The following is a 17,076-nucleotide window of genomic DNA, read 5'->3' on the forward strand; positions in this document are numbered from 1 at the left end:
AAATGAAGTTTAATCCTGGCCGAAGGCGAGCGAGAAGAAGATGAAGCTGTGGATGCGAGAAAGAAACAAATTTGAGGGTGTCAATTCGGGTGGGTTGGGTCAGGTTGAGTTTTTTTTTTCTTTAACCCAACCCGAACTCGAGTTCAACCCAAAACTCCTAATCCCGAACCCGACCAACCCGAACCCGGATAACCCAAAAATTTGATTCAAAATGATTTTTTAAAATTATTTTTCCTATAATTCTTCACTTTTATTTTAGTACTCCATCATTATCATATAAACATGATATTAATATACATAAAACATCTTAGTTTTCAAAATAAAATTTGATTTAATCCAAAAAAACCCACTAAACCCTTTATTAGGTCAACCTGGGTCAACCCGACCCGACCTAACCCAAAAATTTTTAACCCTTCAACCTGAACCCAAAAATGGCTAACTCGAACCTGATTTTTTTCAGGTTGACTCGGGTTGGGTCATCAGGTCGGGTTCATTTTTGACACTCCTAAAGAAATTAAGGGTTTAAAAACCTTAGGGGCGGCTACCATGTGCCATCCGATTAAGGGTTTAAGAAAATGAGGTTTATTCCTAGCGGCTGAATTTGAAAAGGCAGTCGTCACATTGGATCCAAACAGTCGTCTGCCACATCACACATGTGGCGGCAAGAAAAGGCGACATGTGACATTTGATTACAGATGACATTAATGAGGAATGAGAGCACATGATTAAGGATTTGAACTATGTATAAGAAATCAGGGTGATGTGAGCAACAATTAAAAAACACTAAGTATAAGTGCTCCGATCGGGAGAAAGACCATAAATAACTTAGCAAACGGCTAAGTGTGATCCACAGCAGATCTGAGCGACATCAACCTTAGAGGATGAAGTGGTCGAGCGGGTATTTAGCCAATAGTTGAATGTCATTCGTGTTGAATCCGAGTGGCATCCATCTTAGAGAAGAGATCAACTTCCTGAAAAGCGATGAGAGTAGTAATGTTCATAGTCGAGTGACGACTCTAAACCTTAGTACGTCCGGTCGAGGAAAAGTTAATTTCTTGGTAAATAGCAAGAACAATAAATGTTATAGCCGAGCAATGATTCTAAACCCTAAAACACCCGATCTGGAAGAAGAGTTGCAGAATATACTAATCGTCCAATCAGTCGGACTTGCAGTCTCTTTCGACTAGATTTAAAGGGAAGGTTTGTGATACGGTGATGAAGATGCACCCTACTAAAGATGGGTCAAAGCAGGGAAGAGCGATTGATGTGGAAGTCAAAGTCAGGGCAGTTAAAAGCCAGGTCGATCGACCGGGCGTAGTTAGCCGAAATGGCCACAAGGTCGGTCGGACGTGGCTATCCGGACGGTTGTCTGCGGAGAACCTGTGAATGCGGTTAAGAGACAAGCCGTAAAGCCCTCGAACCACCATCCCAGCTGATTGGACTTTATAGTTGGTTGGATGAAAGGCATCCCTTCGACAACTAGAAAGTCGGGTGAAGTAAGATAGCTCTGTTAGTACAATCAAGCGGGGACATCCCCACTGAGCGACTTTTGGTTGGCCTACAATGGGATCCACCTACATATCTCATTGTATCCTTTTGGAGGTTTGTGCCACTGACAACAGAGCATGTCTAGGAGATAAATCATACTTTAGAAGCTTCCAGTCTAACACATCAGAGATTTGTATGCTCGCTTAAGGAAATGTGTTAATAATAATACTTTTTGACTTGTATTTTCTTAGACGTTTGAAAAAACGTGCGCACACTTTGAGATGCGTATACAGACACTACAGTGATATTATAAAAGGAGGTTTCAATCCACAGACGGAGGTATGTGTTACTTTTCTATTGAATAGCTCACTATTATAGTTTTTCTACCATTCTTCACTGTATTGAGAACTGACTTGAGCGTCGGAGGGTTAACATTAGGAACCCCCTTCTTGGTCCAGTGCTAATGCTCCTTTTCTTATAGGACCACATGAAATTTTTACTCAATTAACCATAAAGTCATAGCTTTAATCAATTATGTTCTCCATTTTCGAACAACATCAATAAAATTATTATCGTATAAAAAGTTATAAAACTAATCAGTGTCGCTGTGTAAGATAATAAATCACCCCGTGCTTTGCTCATAACATATCATTAATAATCAAAACAATACATGGAATGAAAAAGTAAAACACAACCCTAAGAAATGGTACAACGGTTAGACTCGGGTTAATCAAACATCTCAAAATTTTATTTACAGTGCACTATAGATTGTTTTTTATATGACAATTATAAGAATGTTTACTTAGATGGGCTTTCAAAAATATTTTTGATTTATTTTGATAACCAATAGATTTTTTTTAAGATAAAACACTAATTTTGAAACAATACAATTCTAAATTAGCATAGCCTCGTTTTTAAAACATTTTTTATGTTTATTTTTTTTGGTTTCTACCAGATAAAATCCTTAGATACCCGCTACACCATTGGTCCTCATTTAATAAGACAAAATGAACATTTGTAATTTAAAAAAAAATTAAGTCTTACATTTATAAGACGGAAACCAATCAGCTGGCAATAACAGGAATTTTAAAAACTTTAGGAGTATTTCAGAAAAGAATCAAATTCCAGGGTGCAAAATAATAATTATTTAACAAGTACATTCATCTCGAGGAGACATAACTTGTGTAATATTTCCTTATTTTGAGGTCGGATGAGTAAGTAACGTCTACATTTGTACAATCTGTTACAGGATGTAAATAATGTAACCTTGGCCGAGTCTCCAAAACATACGCGCGCGAATACACCCCTCAATCCGCTAATTAGGGTTTCTTTCTTCTCGTCCGTCCTTCCCATCTCGCCATTTGTGGCCTCTTTCCTCTCTCTCTTCCTCGCTGCTTTCTATCGAGGTATCTCCCCCTTCCGATTCATAATACCGCCATCTCCGAGAAGAGAGCAAAAAGTTACTATTTTGTTGTCCGTGTTCTTCTTTTCCTCATCAAAAGATCTGTTTTTCCCCTTGTTACCTTCGTCGATGTTCTGAAAGGTGTACGATTGTTATATATATTTCTTTTGCAGGAAAACACAATTTGGGGTTGATGATCGGCAGCTCTACTTAGATCTCTTGCTCAATTGACAGTACAATTTTTTCCTTTTATTTGTTTCGTCAACCATGCGCTCTTCATGGGCTGATGCAGTCGCGAACGCCGAGAGCTCGGCGGCCGCAACAGATACTGCCCCTCGTCGAACTAACTCCTACGTTCCCCCTCATCTTCGTAACCGGCCACAAACTTCAGAGGCCCCTGTGGTTGCGAACGGCCCTTCTGCCGCTAGATTGCCTTCTGCTTTTCCTCCACAAGCATCTACTGGAAGCCGCTGGTCCGCTCCTTCCCGTGATATAGGTCGTTCTGGTGCTGGTGGTGGCCGAGGTGGTGGTGGTGGTGGTTGGAACACCAGAGGCGGAGGTTGGGACCGCAGGGAGCAGGAAGCAAATCCATTTGTCAATGAGGAGGAAACCCACGAAGCTGTTTTTGATGATCAGGAGAACACTGGCATCAATTTTGATGCTTATGAGGACATTCCGGTGGAGACTAGCGGTGATAATGTGCCCCCACCTGTGAACACATTCGCAGAGATCGATTTGGGGGAAGGGTTAAACCAGAACATTAGGAGGTGCAAGTATGTGAAGCCAACACCAGTCCAGCGCTACGCCATCCCTATATCCGTTGCTGGTAGGGACCTGATGGCCTGTGCTCAGACTGGGTCTGGAAAGACAGCTGCTTTCTGCTTTCCAATAATCTCTGGGATCATGAGAGGACCACCATCACAACGGCAAAGAGGCTCTAGGACTGTCTATCCCATGGCTTTGATTTTGTCACCTACTCGAGAGCTCTCTATCCAAGTATGCTCACTTGATAACCTAAATCATATTTTGTTTTGTTGGCAGTTGTTTCTTTCCTGATTTCCTTCTTAATCCTTGACTTCCAACTTTTTCTGGCCATTGATGATTATTTTCCCTAGATACATGAGGAAGCCAGAAAGTTCTCTTATCAAACTGGTGTAAAGGTTGTTGTTGCCTATGGTGGTGCTCCGATTAATCAACAGGTTCTCATTCTGTTTCCCTGACCGCATTATGTCTTTGAAGTACAAAATTCTATTATCACAAACTTGATAATGTTGAGGTAATGAGACAATTGATGATATACACAGCTCATTGACTGTCTGTGCAATTGATTTAGTCGAAGGAAAAGTACCTTGTTATTCGAAGGGCACAAATATGCGACTGTGATTTTATACCTACTGTGAAAATCTAGCTAGTTAGTACAGTAAGATCCTTTCAATTTTTTAATTGTTTAGGTATAATAGGTCCTATTGTATGAACTTTGTGCCTTTGATCAAGTCGTGTTGTTGGTATATAGATTTATTGTAAGGTATGAAATTGTATGATTCTTCTGAATTTTATCCCTACCTTTTTTAGAAGTAAATAAAGCTCTATTTTTGGTGTGTTGCCATTGCCATTTTTGAATCAGATTTTGCACTTGATAAGTGTTATGCACTTGATAAGTGTTATACTTTTATATGAGTTATAATTGAGATTATAGATTTAGTTCCACAGGGTTTATAAAGCTGTTAGGATTACTCCGGAGTCCTATGTCAATTTCTATAGTTATCTTGGAATAGGAATAATAATACAATATTTTCACTTTTCAACTAGTGTCTGTGTGGGATCTCTCACGGGCTTAGATTTTCATCATCAATCACATTAAGTGAGGCCTGAGTTTGATGTGAAAGTGTGACCTTTTTGTTCTTCACCATTGTAAATCCTTAATTTTCTTTCATCTGCACGATTTTTTTCCCTCTTCATAATGATTTTTTTAATCTTTTATTATGTTTCTCTCTCATTGCAACCACTACATCCTTATCCTAGCATTGATTTGCTCATCCCCATTTCTTGTCATTGCATTACCAATCCAATTTTCTATGTAAAACATCTATTTCTTCCTGTGTTGTAAATGACGGCAGGCGGTGGCGGGTGGTCAGTGGCCGCCTACCGCCTCGGCCGCTTAGGCGGTGCCTAGGCAGTACCTAGATGGTTGAATGTTTTTTACTTTTTTTATACATAATATTATAAATAATCATTATTCTTTATCATATTTACTTTTAATCAAATATATTAATTAAAAATTAAATATTTAATTTATATATTTAGAAATAAAAAATAATATATATATATATATATATATATATATAAAATTAATATGATAACTTTATTAGGTTTTAATTAAGTCTATTTAAATTATCCCTATCATAGTTAGTAGTTGATTAAAATTGTTAACATAAAGTAATTTAATTAAATCCTAATTTACAACTTATCCGCGTACTTTGTTTTAGTCGGGCGACAAGTTTGGCAGATTGCCGGGACTGCGCAACGAGTTCAGACGTGTCACTAGCCTGAGCAACGTGTCGAGGCCTATCGCTGGGCCCAAGTGATGCCTCCAGGCCCGACACCGAGCTCGGGCAACTTGTCCGGGCTTGCACGATGCGTCCGGACGCATTGCAAGACTCAGACGCCGTGCTCGGGCTTGCGTGATGCATCCGAACTCATTGTAGAGCCCAAACCATGCATCTGAACATGTCGTGGTGGTGAAATGGCAGCAACGACGATTCCAGGTGCGGCGGTGGCAGAAGAAGGTGAGTTACCGTCTAAAGCACTTCCTCAGCCTGAGGCGGTGCGGTTGATGCCCGCCTCCTGCCTAGGCGGCACCTAGGCGGCCGCCTTGACCGCCATTTAGAACACTGATTTCTTCACTATTGAGATGCAAGCAACTGTTCTTCTTATTTGATTTGATCTTTGCTCCAACATTAACCAAGAGAAGGGGATCATATCTCCTCTCTCAACCTAATCCAAAGAAGTTGAGATCATGTTCTCTTATACAAGATCAGCTCTGATGACTTGCAAATGTCAATTCTGAAGGTGGTCTCACACTAATGCTCTCATTATGGTTGAGACCACAAAGGAAACAGTCTCACCAAGCTTTCTCCCCTCTATTTGCAGAATGACTTTTAACAAAGAAAAACTCAACCTTGTAATTGCTCTATTCAAGTGCTCCCACCTCATCCATCTCCCCTTTTGCTCCAACAACCATGGCTAGATCTTGCCTTCCACTAATTGCCACTCTATCAGCTCATTGAGAGTGTCTTTGCCATGTCAATGAGATCACAAATTGCTCTGACAACACCTAAAAAGTACTGACTTTAACATGAACCAAAGGCTAGTGAGCCCATATATGGAATGTCCTTTTGAGCTTCAGTCTTGTCCCTAATGTCCATCCTAGAGCTCAGAGGAAATTGGGCTTCAACCCAAGTATGACCCACTTATAAGAGAAGCAGGTTTAAGGAAAAACTGAGGGCATTTCAATAAAAGGGATTCAGTGCTTAAAAAGACAAGTCTGGATTAAGAAAGAAGAATCATGACTGGAAAAAGCTAGGTGATAATAATTAACACATAGAGGGAAAATTATCTCTTTCTTTAGGTGATATGTCAGAATTGCAATATTTGTTATTATTTTTTGATATCAAGTTTGTGTTAATAAATTCTACTCTGTCATCTCTCCTGCATTGCCGTGGTTTAATATGAGACTAACCTTTATCTGTCTCTTCCAATATCTCTCTTCTCATTAAGTATTCTCTATTTCAATGCTTAAAATTTTGATTCGTGCTTGATTTTGGATCTCCATCTGGAATGGTACAGTTTTGGTACCATTATGATGATATGCTGACACTTGGAATGCTTCAAATGTAGCATGTTGACATAAACTCAAATCAGTTATAATCCTGCAATTACACTTCGCTAACCTTTATTATATCTAAATACATGGCTATTAACAATTATAACGTTTTTTGGATTAAAATTCAAGAGCAACAAGCTACATAACTGTTGCATCATAGTTTGGAGTAAAAAGTCATTTGGATTAAAATTGAAGACAGCACTTCAAAATTAATTTGTTTCAAGATACTTCTTCCTGATATTCACTTGTGAATTTGTGTGTAAATTTAGTGTTATAGAGCAACATGACTACATACGTAACATCATAGTTTTCCATCGTATGTATATACCTTACTATATCCTGTTGTCCTTCCTCTAGCTTAGCTGTAATTGTTGTTATATTGCATGTAATGTGAATTCCATGTATCACTTCTTTTTTCCCTAGGCGCGTCCCTGTAATTTTCCAGACAACTAGCATTTTGTTGAAAAGGAAATACTGCATATTTTATTCACTAAATGTTTCTTTGGTGTCCTGTTGTCCTTGTTCTAGCTTAGCTGTAAAACTGTTATTATATTGTATGTGGCATGAATTCCATGTCTCACTACCATTTTGTCCCTAGGTGTATCCATGTAGTTTTCTTGAGGACTACTTTTTTGTTGAAAAAGAAATACTGCATCTTTTATTCACTAAATGTTGCTTTGGCTTCCTTGTAGAGTACAAAATTGCTGTATTATATGTTACCTTACTAGCATCAAGTTGCCTTTTATATTACAGTTTCATTTCTGGACCTCAAAAATATTTTGATCAATTTTATGCATTCATTGGCTTATCTCTGCAAATTGCAGCATGCCATGCAGACGGTTGTTTTCATTACCCAGACCATGTTGTATAGTTTTTAGCTTATTGTTGAGTATGCATCATTGCCTGCTTAACAATGAGCCAAATGTTCACTGTTGTTTCTATTTAATTAGAATTTAGAATGCTCATACTGTCATACATTATCTTGGTCGCTGCCATTCATTACCTTGCCCTTCTGTTCAAGGTTGCTACTTGCCTGATTATCACAGTACTATCAGATGCGTATTTTCTATTTGTTCATTTACCCTTTCAACCCTCTATGCTTTTATGCCTCTTTTGTACATCATTTGTGAACTAGATTAGCAATTGTACATCATATTTTATGCTGGAATTTGTTTTTATTTAATGGAATACTAGTTTACAGAATATTCTTTTGCCAGTTGCGGGACTTGGAGAGAGGAGTTGACATTCTTGTGGCAACTCCAGGTCGTTTAGTGGATTTGCTTGAGAGGGCTAGAGTGTCATTACAAAATATTAGATATTTAGCATTGGATGAAGCAGATAGAATGCTCGATATGGGTTTTGAGCCGCAGATTAGGAGAATTGTGGAGCAAATGGATATGCCTCCACCAGGTCAGCGGCAGACAATGCTGTTTAGTGCTACATTTCCAAAGGAGATACAGGTTGGTCATACATGTCAAACAGTGTATTATTTGATGTTTTGTTTCATTTTATTTGTAAAATCACTTTATGTAGTTGTTTTCTTATTCTTTTGATTAAATGGCATACTAAAACTCCCTTTTATGTTTCTGAATTCTTGCAATATAAAATCATAATGTGAAGCTACATGTGATTTTCAACAGAGGCATGCTGCTTTTACAATATTCATGGCATGTATAATTGATATTTTAGCTATTGTTCTATTTTGCCTAATTTTTTATAACTAGATGCCTCACATGCTTTGCAATACTATATTATAAATTGGAATATAGCAGTTAATGACAGTGTTTAGTTGTTTAATGCCGCGACCAGTGAAGAGGCGGTCTAGGTAGATTTGATCAGAACTTGTTCTTCATAATCAGTGTTACAATGATCCTGAGATGTGATAGTGTTGATTACGATAATTACAAGGTCTAGTACTTTCAATAGGTTCAAGACATTTGTTTATGATTTTTAAGTTGTTACGCCCCAGGGGTGTAATTCCCGCACACTGGGAGGTACCCACTCGGTGACCGTATAATAAAAGAAAACCTAAGAACCATCTAAATAGAATAATCGAGAAATTTATCAATTATATATATATATATATATAAAATCTTTTTTCGTAGACAACAAAAGTATATAAGTAACACGACATATGAAACAAGACATAAATACAACGGAACGAAAATAAAGCAAACCAGCAATCAACACGTCGAGATCTAGCAGCGCTATGTAAAGTCGGGACCAACTATAATATCAAAAAGATCCTGTGCTTACAAAATTGGAGGCCAAGGAATGCAGATAGTAAGCCAAATGGTTAAGTGGGTAATCAGGAGAGATGTGTATGAATTTAATCTTGTTTAAGAAGTCAAGAAGTATAGTAAATCACAATTTCTTATTACAACTTTAATTCTTAAAATTCTCCATTTATACATAAATATATATGTATAATCAACTTCACGTTCTCATCATTTGTATCATCAATTTAAATCAATTCTCAAGTCTTATTATTTAATACATCTCATCCATGGTATAATATCAACATGTATATCAATGGTCTAAATTTGATAAATCAACTAAAAAGTGAATCACCTAAGCTAATATCGTCAAGAGTGTAATGTCATGTGTATAGGCTAAAAGCCTTCTCAGAGTATAATATTGTGTATACGTTATTTAACGTACGGGCTATCGGCCCTCACCGGTGGAAGACATAATAAACACTGACAGAGGACTACATCACGCCACCATGCCTCGCGTGTACAGTTAGGTACTCTGGACCAGGCCACCGCGCTACCACAATAACATGTGGGTGGTCTAGTACTCCGATATAAAGTTCTGGTATAAAGCTAGGCTCATAGTTTTCACTTTTTAGTATTCTTCATTTACCATTTTTATTATTTCACTTAATCCTTTTTACCATCATTGTTTCATTCTAAGCGTCTTATTGGTTAGTCTAAACGATCAATCCAAGTCAACTTTTCATATAAATATATTAATTCATTTAAGTATTATCAAAGGTTTCATAGGTAAAAATTATCAATCAAAAAGCTACAAGTATCAGCAGGAAGAATATCAAAAGCACGGACTATGGAAGGTCAGAATGTTTGTTTAATTTTTAAAACAACTCATTCCATATTAACCTCCATATGAACCCACTTGTGAATAGGAAATAATATCAATTATTTACCCTTAAACAATTTAATTATTTTAAACCCTCATTTCATTATTTTAAATACTATTTGAATCCCCTTTTTAAAACAGTTATACAAGCATATATATATATATAATCAATTACTCTATTTATTCATGCACAGGGTAATGTTTAAAGAGTCAAAGGATCGAAGTTACCCACTTTATGTATAGCAAAATCTTTGAGTGTCGGCAGATCACCATGCTCCACTCGAGCTCGTATCTACAAACATAATACAACAATAACTCAAATACTCAAAATGATACCCAATAAGAATAACTATATAAGATTTGAACATTATCTACGACTTGAAGTGAAAGGATCATTTTCGATCTCGCTTGTTCGTAATATTTCTCAGTTCTAAACTAGACCTTCATTATGATCTGATTATTTATCCATTCTAATTACAAATCGATTAACATAAAGTATACCTTCTAGGGTTGTTGTGGTTGCCGGAAAAGAGTGCAGCAATGTGTCTCTCTTGTTGTTAGGAGAGGGCAGCAAACTAGGGTTGTTTTCCCTTTGTCGCTGGCCGTCTCAGCTAACTCCGGCGGGTTCGGCGGTGCTGCCATGAAAAGGACAGCAGCCCTAGCTGCTGTTGGAGAAAACGATAGGTAACAATGCCGGTTAGGGAAGGCTGAAAACAAAGAAGGCTGTTGGGATAGTGAAGGGGAAAGGAAAACCTTTTCCCTTTTCACCGGTTGTCTCGGCGAGCTTTGGCGAAGACCACAGCTATCTCTGGTGACTGCTGTGCTTGGCTAGAAAAGAGGGCAGCAACTAGGACTTTGTTTTTCTCCTTTTTTCTGGTGGTCTGGCGAGCTCCAGCAAACTCTTAAGGAGCTCCGACAGTGCTGCCAAGAAGCAGGGAAGGGGAAGCAAGGGTCGGTGGCTGGAGAAAAAGACAGTAAAACTGCCTGCTCTGCTCTTCGTTGGAGGAGGAGGAGGAGAGGTGCAGGAGGAAAAGAAGAAGAAAGAAGAAAAAGAGAGAACAGTGGCAAAAGACGATATCGCTCGCCCCCAGCGCTCCCGCCGCACCACGCCCAAGGTCTTCACGAGGGAGGTAAATCACGGTAGCTGGAGAAGTTAGTGCGCAGTGGGAAGAGGTGCACAGGGACCAGGAAATTACGTCCTGACTACCCCGCGGTTTGAACCCACGCTCTCAAGTGGCAAGCTTCTACGCACTAACCGCTCCAGATAACCCCGTGGGGCAGAAAAAAAGAAAAGAAAAAAGGAATGGGGTGGTATGGTGTGATGGCATGGGGTTGTCCTTTTCACTTTTTTTTTTTTCCAATACATAAGTCGTGTGTGTGTTTTAGTTGTTGCAAGCTCGACCTGTTTTCCCAGGCTTAAGTACAGGCCCAATTTTGTGAGATTGACAAGCTTTATACATATCATCTTTGTTTGCTTATGACTTTTTAGTGGTTGTTCCATGTGTTTTTTTTCAATTTGATACCATTTTTTTTGTATAACCATTTTTTTTATATTGTGTATAAAATGACATGTAAATTATTCTCATATGCAGAGATTGGCCTCTGACTTCCTTTACAATTACATCTTTCTGGCTGTTGGAAGGGTTGGTTCCAGTACTGATTTAATTGTCCAGAGAGTTGAATTTGTTCCAGATTCAGACAAAAGAAGCTACCTCATGGACCTTCTCCATGGCCAAAGAGCTAATGAAACCCCTGGCAAGGTCCAACCTCGTTCATACCTTCTTAGTTTTCTGCCTTTATACTGAAGATTGCTTTCTAAATTTAGCTAAAAGAGAAAACTAATAAGACTTGCATTCTGTTCATGCAAATGCTTTTTTTTTGTGGGGTATCACAGGAATTCTATTCATTAATCAGAATAACTGATAGAATTGTCTCTTCCCTGCAGCAAGCTTTGACTTTGGTCTTTGTGGAGACAAAGAAAGGAGCTGATTCACTGGAACATTGGTTGTGTATGAATGGGTTTCCAGCAACCACCATTCATGGTGATAGATCACAGCAGGTGATTTGCCTTCATTGTGTTTTAGATGGATGCTCCATCGTATGGTTGTTTTAACCAATACAAAGTATACTAGGCTTGTGTACTCATGATAATAACCAGTCTAATATGTAGCTGAAAATTGGGATTAAGTATGGTTTTAGGCATTTCTTTAAATAATATATTTATGCTTAAAACTCTCATTTTATTGAATAATTGGTAGTTTTTTGTGCATTTTTCAGTATAAAAGTCCCACTTGAGGTACGGACATAGTTTGCGGACTTGTTAAGCTTCCTTAATATGGTTGAGAGTGTCTACTCATTGTGTGCCATTGAACCCTTACTGGTATGCCAGCAGTGCACATATCCTAAACTTGAAAAGAACTAAAAGAAAAAAGTACCTACCATCAGTTTACATCTCCTAAACCCGAAAAGAAGTAAAAGAAAAAGTATCTACCAAACAGAATAGTGTGCTACTTCTGTCACAGTTGGTACATGCTGGTACTTTCATATTATGTTAATTCAGATCATTCTGAAGTTTGACATGGTTTGGAATTCACTTTGTGAAATTAGTTAAAACAATATGATGGTTTTCATGAAGATAACAGCACCCATAGTCACATTAAGACCAAATTTATATTGTAGATTAACCTTTACTTTCTGATCTTCAGTGTGTAACAGACTCAAATGCTATTTTTCCTGAAGATGAGTGTATTTGGAAACACTATGTTGCTTTTTGTTAGGCGTGATACTAGCAGCAAATTGAATTGAAATCAGCTAATCATTTTGAGGTAATTAGGGTGGTGGATAGAGATTGTCTGCTGCCTTTAGAATTATGATCGATGCGACCTGTAATATTTATTAACCTAAGATAACTAATGTAGGTTTAATGATAAGAATTGAAGGAACTAGTTAATTATCATGTAGTATTTTTCTTTATTAATTAACACTAGTGACTAGTCCTTGTATTCACTTTGTACAGGCACTATTATGTTTTCACTTAACCTTCTATTTATATATGGATAATGAGTTTGATATATGATGGCTTTTAAATGTCGACTACTACTGTAGTAAGGTGATTTGGTTTTATATTGTTTTACCTTACCACTAGATTGATTATTCTAGCCATTCATCTCCCAACTACATCTGTACACTGGATCAACCTCTTTTCCTGTTGAAATCAATTATTCCTTTCCATGTTTGATTTAATTTCATTGATTTAGTTCTGATACCCACAGCAAGTAGATGAAATTACAAATATATATGCAGGTCCAAATGTTAATTAATGATTTTACTTGTTTAAACATTGGTTTAATGCTATGATGTTTCCTGATGTTTATAAGCGCATTTATAATTTTCGTGTTATGTTTAGATTTGAGTTTCATTGCATGTGAAAGCTAGTAGATATCCATCTATTCGGACAGAAAAAATATAGTGCAAATCTGGAGAAAGAATTTCCTTGTCTTTTCTCTCTCTCCCTAAATTCTGCCAAAGGAAATGAAGGGTTAATGTGATATAAATATGTACTTAATTTATATCTATATAGTTTTTTTTCTTCTCTATTGAATTGTGGTTCTCTCTTTTTCTTTGGATGGGTGAGCATTATTCATCAGCGACTTGTGCCATTTTTTTCTTTACTGTTTGCTTTGTTTTGATGACATGCCTTATACGTTTGTGAAATTAAATGCTTGTTCTTTGGTGTTGAAATTAGAACCCATCTATGATGGAAATATAAGCGATGTTCTTTTCCTGAATAATGCGAACATGGTCTGACATTCAAAGGTGTTAAATTTATAGGGAAGACAATTCTAATTCTAATATATATATATATATAGCCTTGTTACTTTGACCAACTCCTGTCCGATGACTCTCAAAGACATCTGGGCGCCCCGCACATCCAATCGGGCACGGGAGTCGGGCACCGTATCAAACCTGTGTGTGTATATATATATACACACACTCATGAGCTTCAATTTCTGATGTCCTACTGTCTCCCCCCATTCATATCCTACCTCACAATTCTTGTTCTTTTATTATCTTTGAGAATATTAATCAAACAGATTGAGAGATGACATTTTCCTGTGATCTAAGATATGATTTCTGTTAGTCCAATGAAATAGAAGCATACCTGATAAAGCAGATCAGTTTATCAGACACTAAACAACAATAACAACAAATGAACCATGGTGCAACACCTGGGATGCTACTTTTGTTTTGTTTTGTCTTGGGCTTACTCATCTTATGCACTTTATTTTTGTAGGATTTGTGTATCATGTTGAATTTCTTATAGTTTATCCATGTGATCTCATAGGAAAGGGAGCAGGCTCTTAGATCCTTTAAAAGCGGTGTGACTCCTATCTTAGTCGCAACAGATGTTGCTGCTCGTGGGCTTGATATTCCCCATGTGGCACATGTTATCAACTTTGACCTCCCCAATGATATTGATGACTATGTGCACCGTATCGGAAGAACTGGGAGAGCAGGAAAGACTGGATTGGCTACTGCATTTTTCAACGAGAGCAGTATTTCTCTGGCTAAGTCATTGTCAGAGCTTATGCAGGAAGCTAACCAGGAGGTACCACAATGGCTTTCCCGATATGCAGTAGCTCGTCCCTATGGCGGCAGTGGCGGTGGCAGAAACCGACGAGGCGGTGGACCTCGATTTGGTGGTCGTGACTTCCGCAGGGACTCTAATTTTAGTAGGGGCGCAGGAGGTGGTGATCATGGTGGATATGGAGGCGGTGGCTACGGGTCATCTTCTGGACAAGGTGGTGGGTATAGCGGTGCAGGCTTTTCCAGCGCTTGGGATTAGCGACACCCCCCCATTCAACTGAACAAATCGGTATTAAACCTTCTCAGCAATATAATTTTTGCTAGCTCGCATAGACGAAATTAATAGCAATACCCTGTTTTAATCCCATTTTCTCATTTTGTAACCTCTTTAGTTCTATGAGGTTTGAATATTTGCTAAAATATTTCTCGACGCATTGATGGTGGTGACAAACTATTGGGTCTTTCTTCCAGTACGCTCTGGTTAGGTTTCATCTTCGCCTGCTTCTATCCTGTCATGCTGTTTTCACCTGTTAGTCTTATTCTAGTCGGGTGTAAATGTGTAATATGGTTCTTGTTCAAGTTTTGAAAATATTCAGTTAGGCTTTCAAACAGCAGGGAAGAGCAAAGGATTTCTGAGTCAGCCAAGTGAAACCTTTCATGTTATTTTCCAAGCACTTTTATGTTAGTTTTGAGCATTCAACATTTTACTTGTTAACCGATGATTGTCGACATATTGAATCAGGGATGTTCGACTGCTGTTATTGATTCCATTGATGATTATTGACATCGAATCGGGATACTCGTTTGTTATTGATTCCATTGATGCTTATTTGTTTAGAAGGATTGTATCAATGGTCAAGAAACAACTTTCGATCAACCATGTGGAAATAGGCTCGAACTTAATTTACCTGCGCTTGTGTCTGCCCGGTCTACTTCTCTAAGATAAGAGCTCCATAAAAATAAATTAAAATTAATAATCCAATTTATATTAAGTTGAAATATTTAAAATAAAAATATGCCTTATGAAGTAGTGTGCTTGTTCCTAAATGCAAGTTATTTTATGAGCTCAAATTTTAAATTAGATTTAATAATTACCTTTCAATTTTTGAAGGGCAGGTTTTTAACTTAAATTAGCCATTGTGTACTTGTGTTACATGGGTAATTTAATATATGAATATCTAGGGATATAAATGAACAGAGTTAAACAATATTAAGTTTAAGTTTGGTTCATTTAAATTATATTCGGACTTGAGCTTGACTTGAATCGAATTTTTATCATAAGACTCAAGTTGGATTTATTTTGGAATTACCAAGATCATGAATAGTTCGAGTTTGGTTTGTTATTAGCTTGATTATCATAGTTAACAAGCCTAATTCGTTAAGTGAGTTTAGGGTCATTTTAGAGCTTATTTTAAGACTCGTTTTGCTGACTCATTAAACAAGTTTGAAAATTCATTTGAATAATAAACTTAATAACTAAAATAATATAAACTCAATACATTGAATATCCAAAATTACTGTATAAAATTTCCAAATACCAAATAAAAATAAAACACCTTAATATCCATTATCAAATGTCTCACAACACAATCATAATAATTCAGCTTCTTCATGAGTTCAATGACAAAACAGAGAAGCTATGAAACCCATTATAAAAGGAATTGCGAAACCATCTCTCCGATAACAACTACCCTACACATTCCATAAAAAAATTATCAATCCAATCAAGAAGCATATAATATATTTAAATTCTAAAAAACAAGTGAACTTCACCAATTCAATGATAATAAATATTACAAAAGCTTTTGACAGTTGAAGGTAAGGACTTTACGTCAAATGAATTTCTTTAAGTCCTGAATTTTCCTTCTACATATAAGTATAAAAATTCAAAATGTTAACATAAATAATCAAATTTAATAGAACATAAGAAAATTAGACACGTAACATATATAATTAATAAATGCATAATTAAATTAGATATCGATTAATTTACTTTTTCTTTTTTTTTCTTGATTTGATACTGGGCACGTAACCAATCTTCTATGCAAAGCAATATTTGAACTATTTTTACTCCCAAATTAATATGATATGGATCAATAACTCTCCCATCCGCACTGAAAGCTGATTCAGAAGTCATAAAAGTTATTGGAATTAATAGTACGTCACATGCCATCTTTGACATAAACCTAAACTTTAAGTTGTTCATCTTCCGCCATGACTATGCATCCAACTCATGATCATCTTCGCAAAAAACAACTCCTTCCTCAAAGTACACCTCAAGTTCATACTTCATTTGCTCCACACTATCAACATTTTTAATGTAGTTGACAAATTGTGCTCTTACTTTACCTTTTCCTTTTCTACTAAGGATACTTGAACCACTAGAGATTTCTTTTTTATATCACTTTGAATATCTTTTTCAGCAATATCTATTTTGTGAGCCTCAACATATTCACTATACAATAAACACAATGCTTCATGAACTGTAACCATGTGCTCAATTGCATCAACTTCAGAATAGATCTTTGAAAAACATCATTCAATCAATTTCATCTTATTCCTTGGATCTAATAATGATGCTATAGAAATTAATAAGTTACAGCCACCCCAAAGGGTT

The 17,076-nt window shown here is 37.0% G+C and overlaps 1 protein-coding gene across 3 annotated transcripts; it reads left to right on the forward strand.

Annotated features, from left to right (window-relative positions):
• The first annotated feature begins 2,755 nt into the window (after nucleotides 1–2,755).
• Nucleotides 2,756–15,070, forward strand: LOC121988906 (DEAD-box ATP-dependent RNA helicase 37-like). 3 transcript variants are annotated; one of them, XM_042542625.1, is made up of 7 exons: nucleotides 2,756–2,894; nucleotides 3,064–3,886; nucleotides 4,006–4,089; nucleotides 7,991–8,233; nucleotides 11,465–11,632; nucleotides 11,818–11,931; nucleotides 14,218–15,070. In XM_042542625.1, the coding sequence occupies exons 2-7, from the start codon at nucleotides 3,158–3,160 to the stop codon at nucleotides 14,716–14,718; spliced, it is 1,839 nt and encodes a 612-aa protein (XP_042398559.1). In that variant the 5' UTR covers nucleotides 2,756–2,894; nucleotides 3,064–3,157; the 3' UTR covers nucleotides 14,719–15,070. The 3 variants fall into 3 exon arrangements, with proteins under 3 accessions (XP_042398559.1, XP_042398560.1, XP_042398561.1); XM_042542626.1 differs by having other exon boundaries at nucleotides 2,778–2,961; XM_042542627.1 differs by having other exon boundaries at nucleotides 2,778–2,948.
• The last annotated feature ends 2,006 nt before the right edge of the window (nucleotides 15,071–17,076 follow it).

This window comes from Zingiber officinale, chromosome 6B, assembly GCF_018446385.1.
Source record: "Zingiber officinale cultivar Zhangliang chromosome 6B, Zo_v1.1, whole genome shotgun sequence".
In the NCBI taxonomy this organism is placed as follows: Eukaryota; Viridiplantae; Streptophyta; class Magnoliopsida; order Zingiberales; family Zingiberaceae; genus Zingiber; species Zingiber officinale.

Excerpts from the sequence above, each read along its gene's own strand:
- LOC121988906 (XM_042542625.1), top strand. The coding sequence starts at position 3,158 with ATGCGCTCTTCATGGGCTGATGCAGTCGCGAACGCCGAGAGCTCGGCG. Across the intron at positions 11,633-11,817 it reads CTAATGAAACCCCTGGCAAG|CAAGCTTTGACTTTGGTCTT; the intron begins GTCCAACCTCGT and ends TCTTCCCTGCAG. Across the intron at positions 11,932-14,217 it reads ATGGTGATAGATCACAGCAG|GAAAGGGAGCAGGCTCTTAG; the intron begins GTGATTTGCCTT and ends GTGATCTCATAG.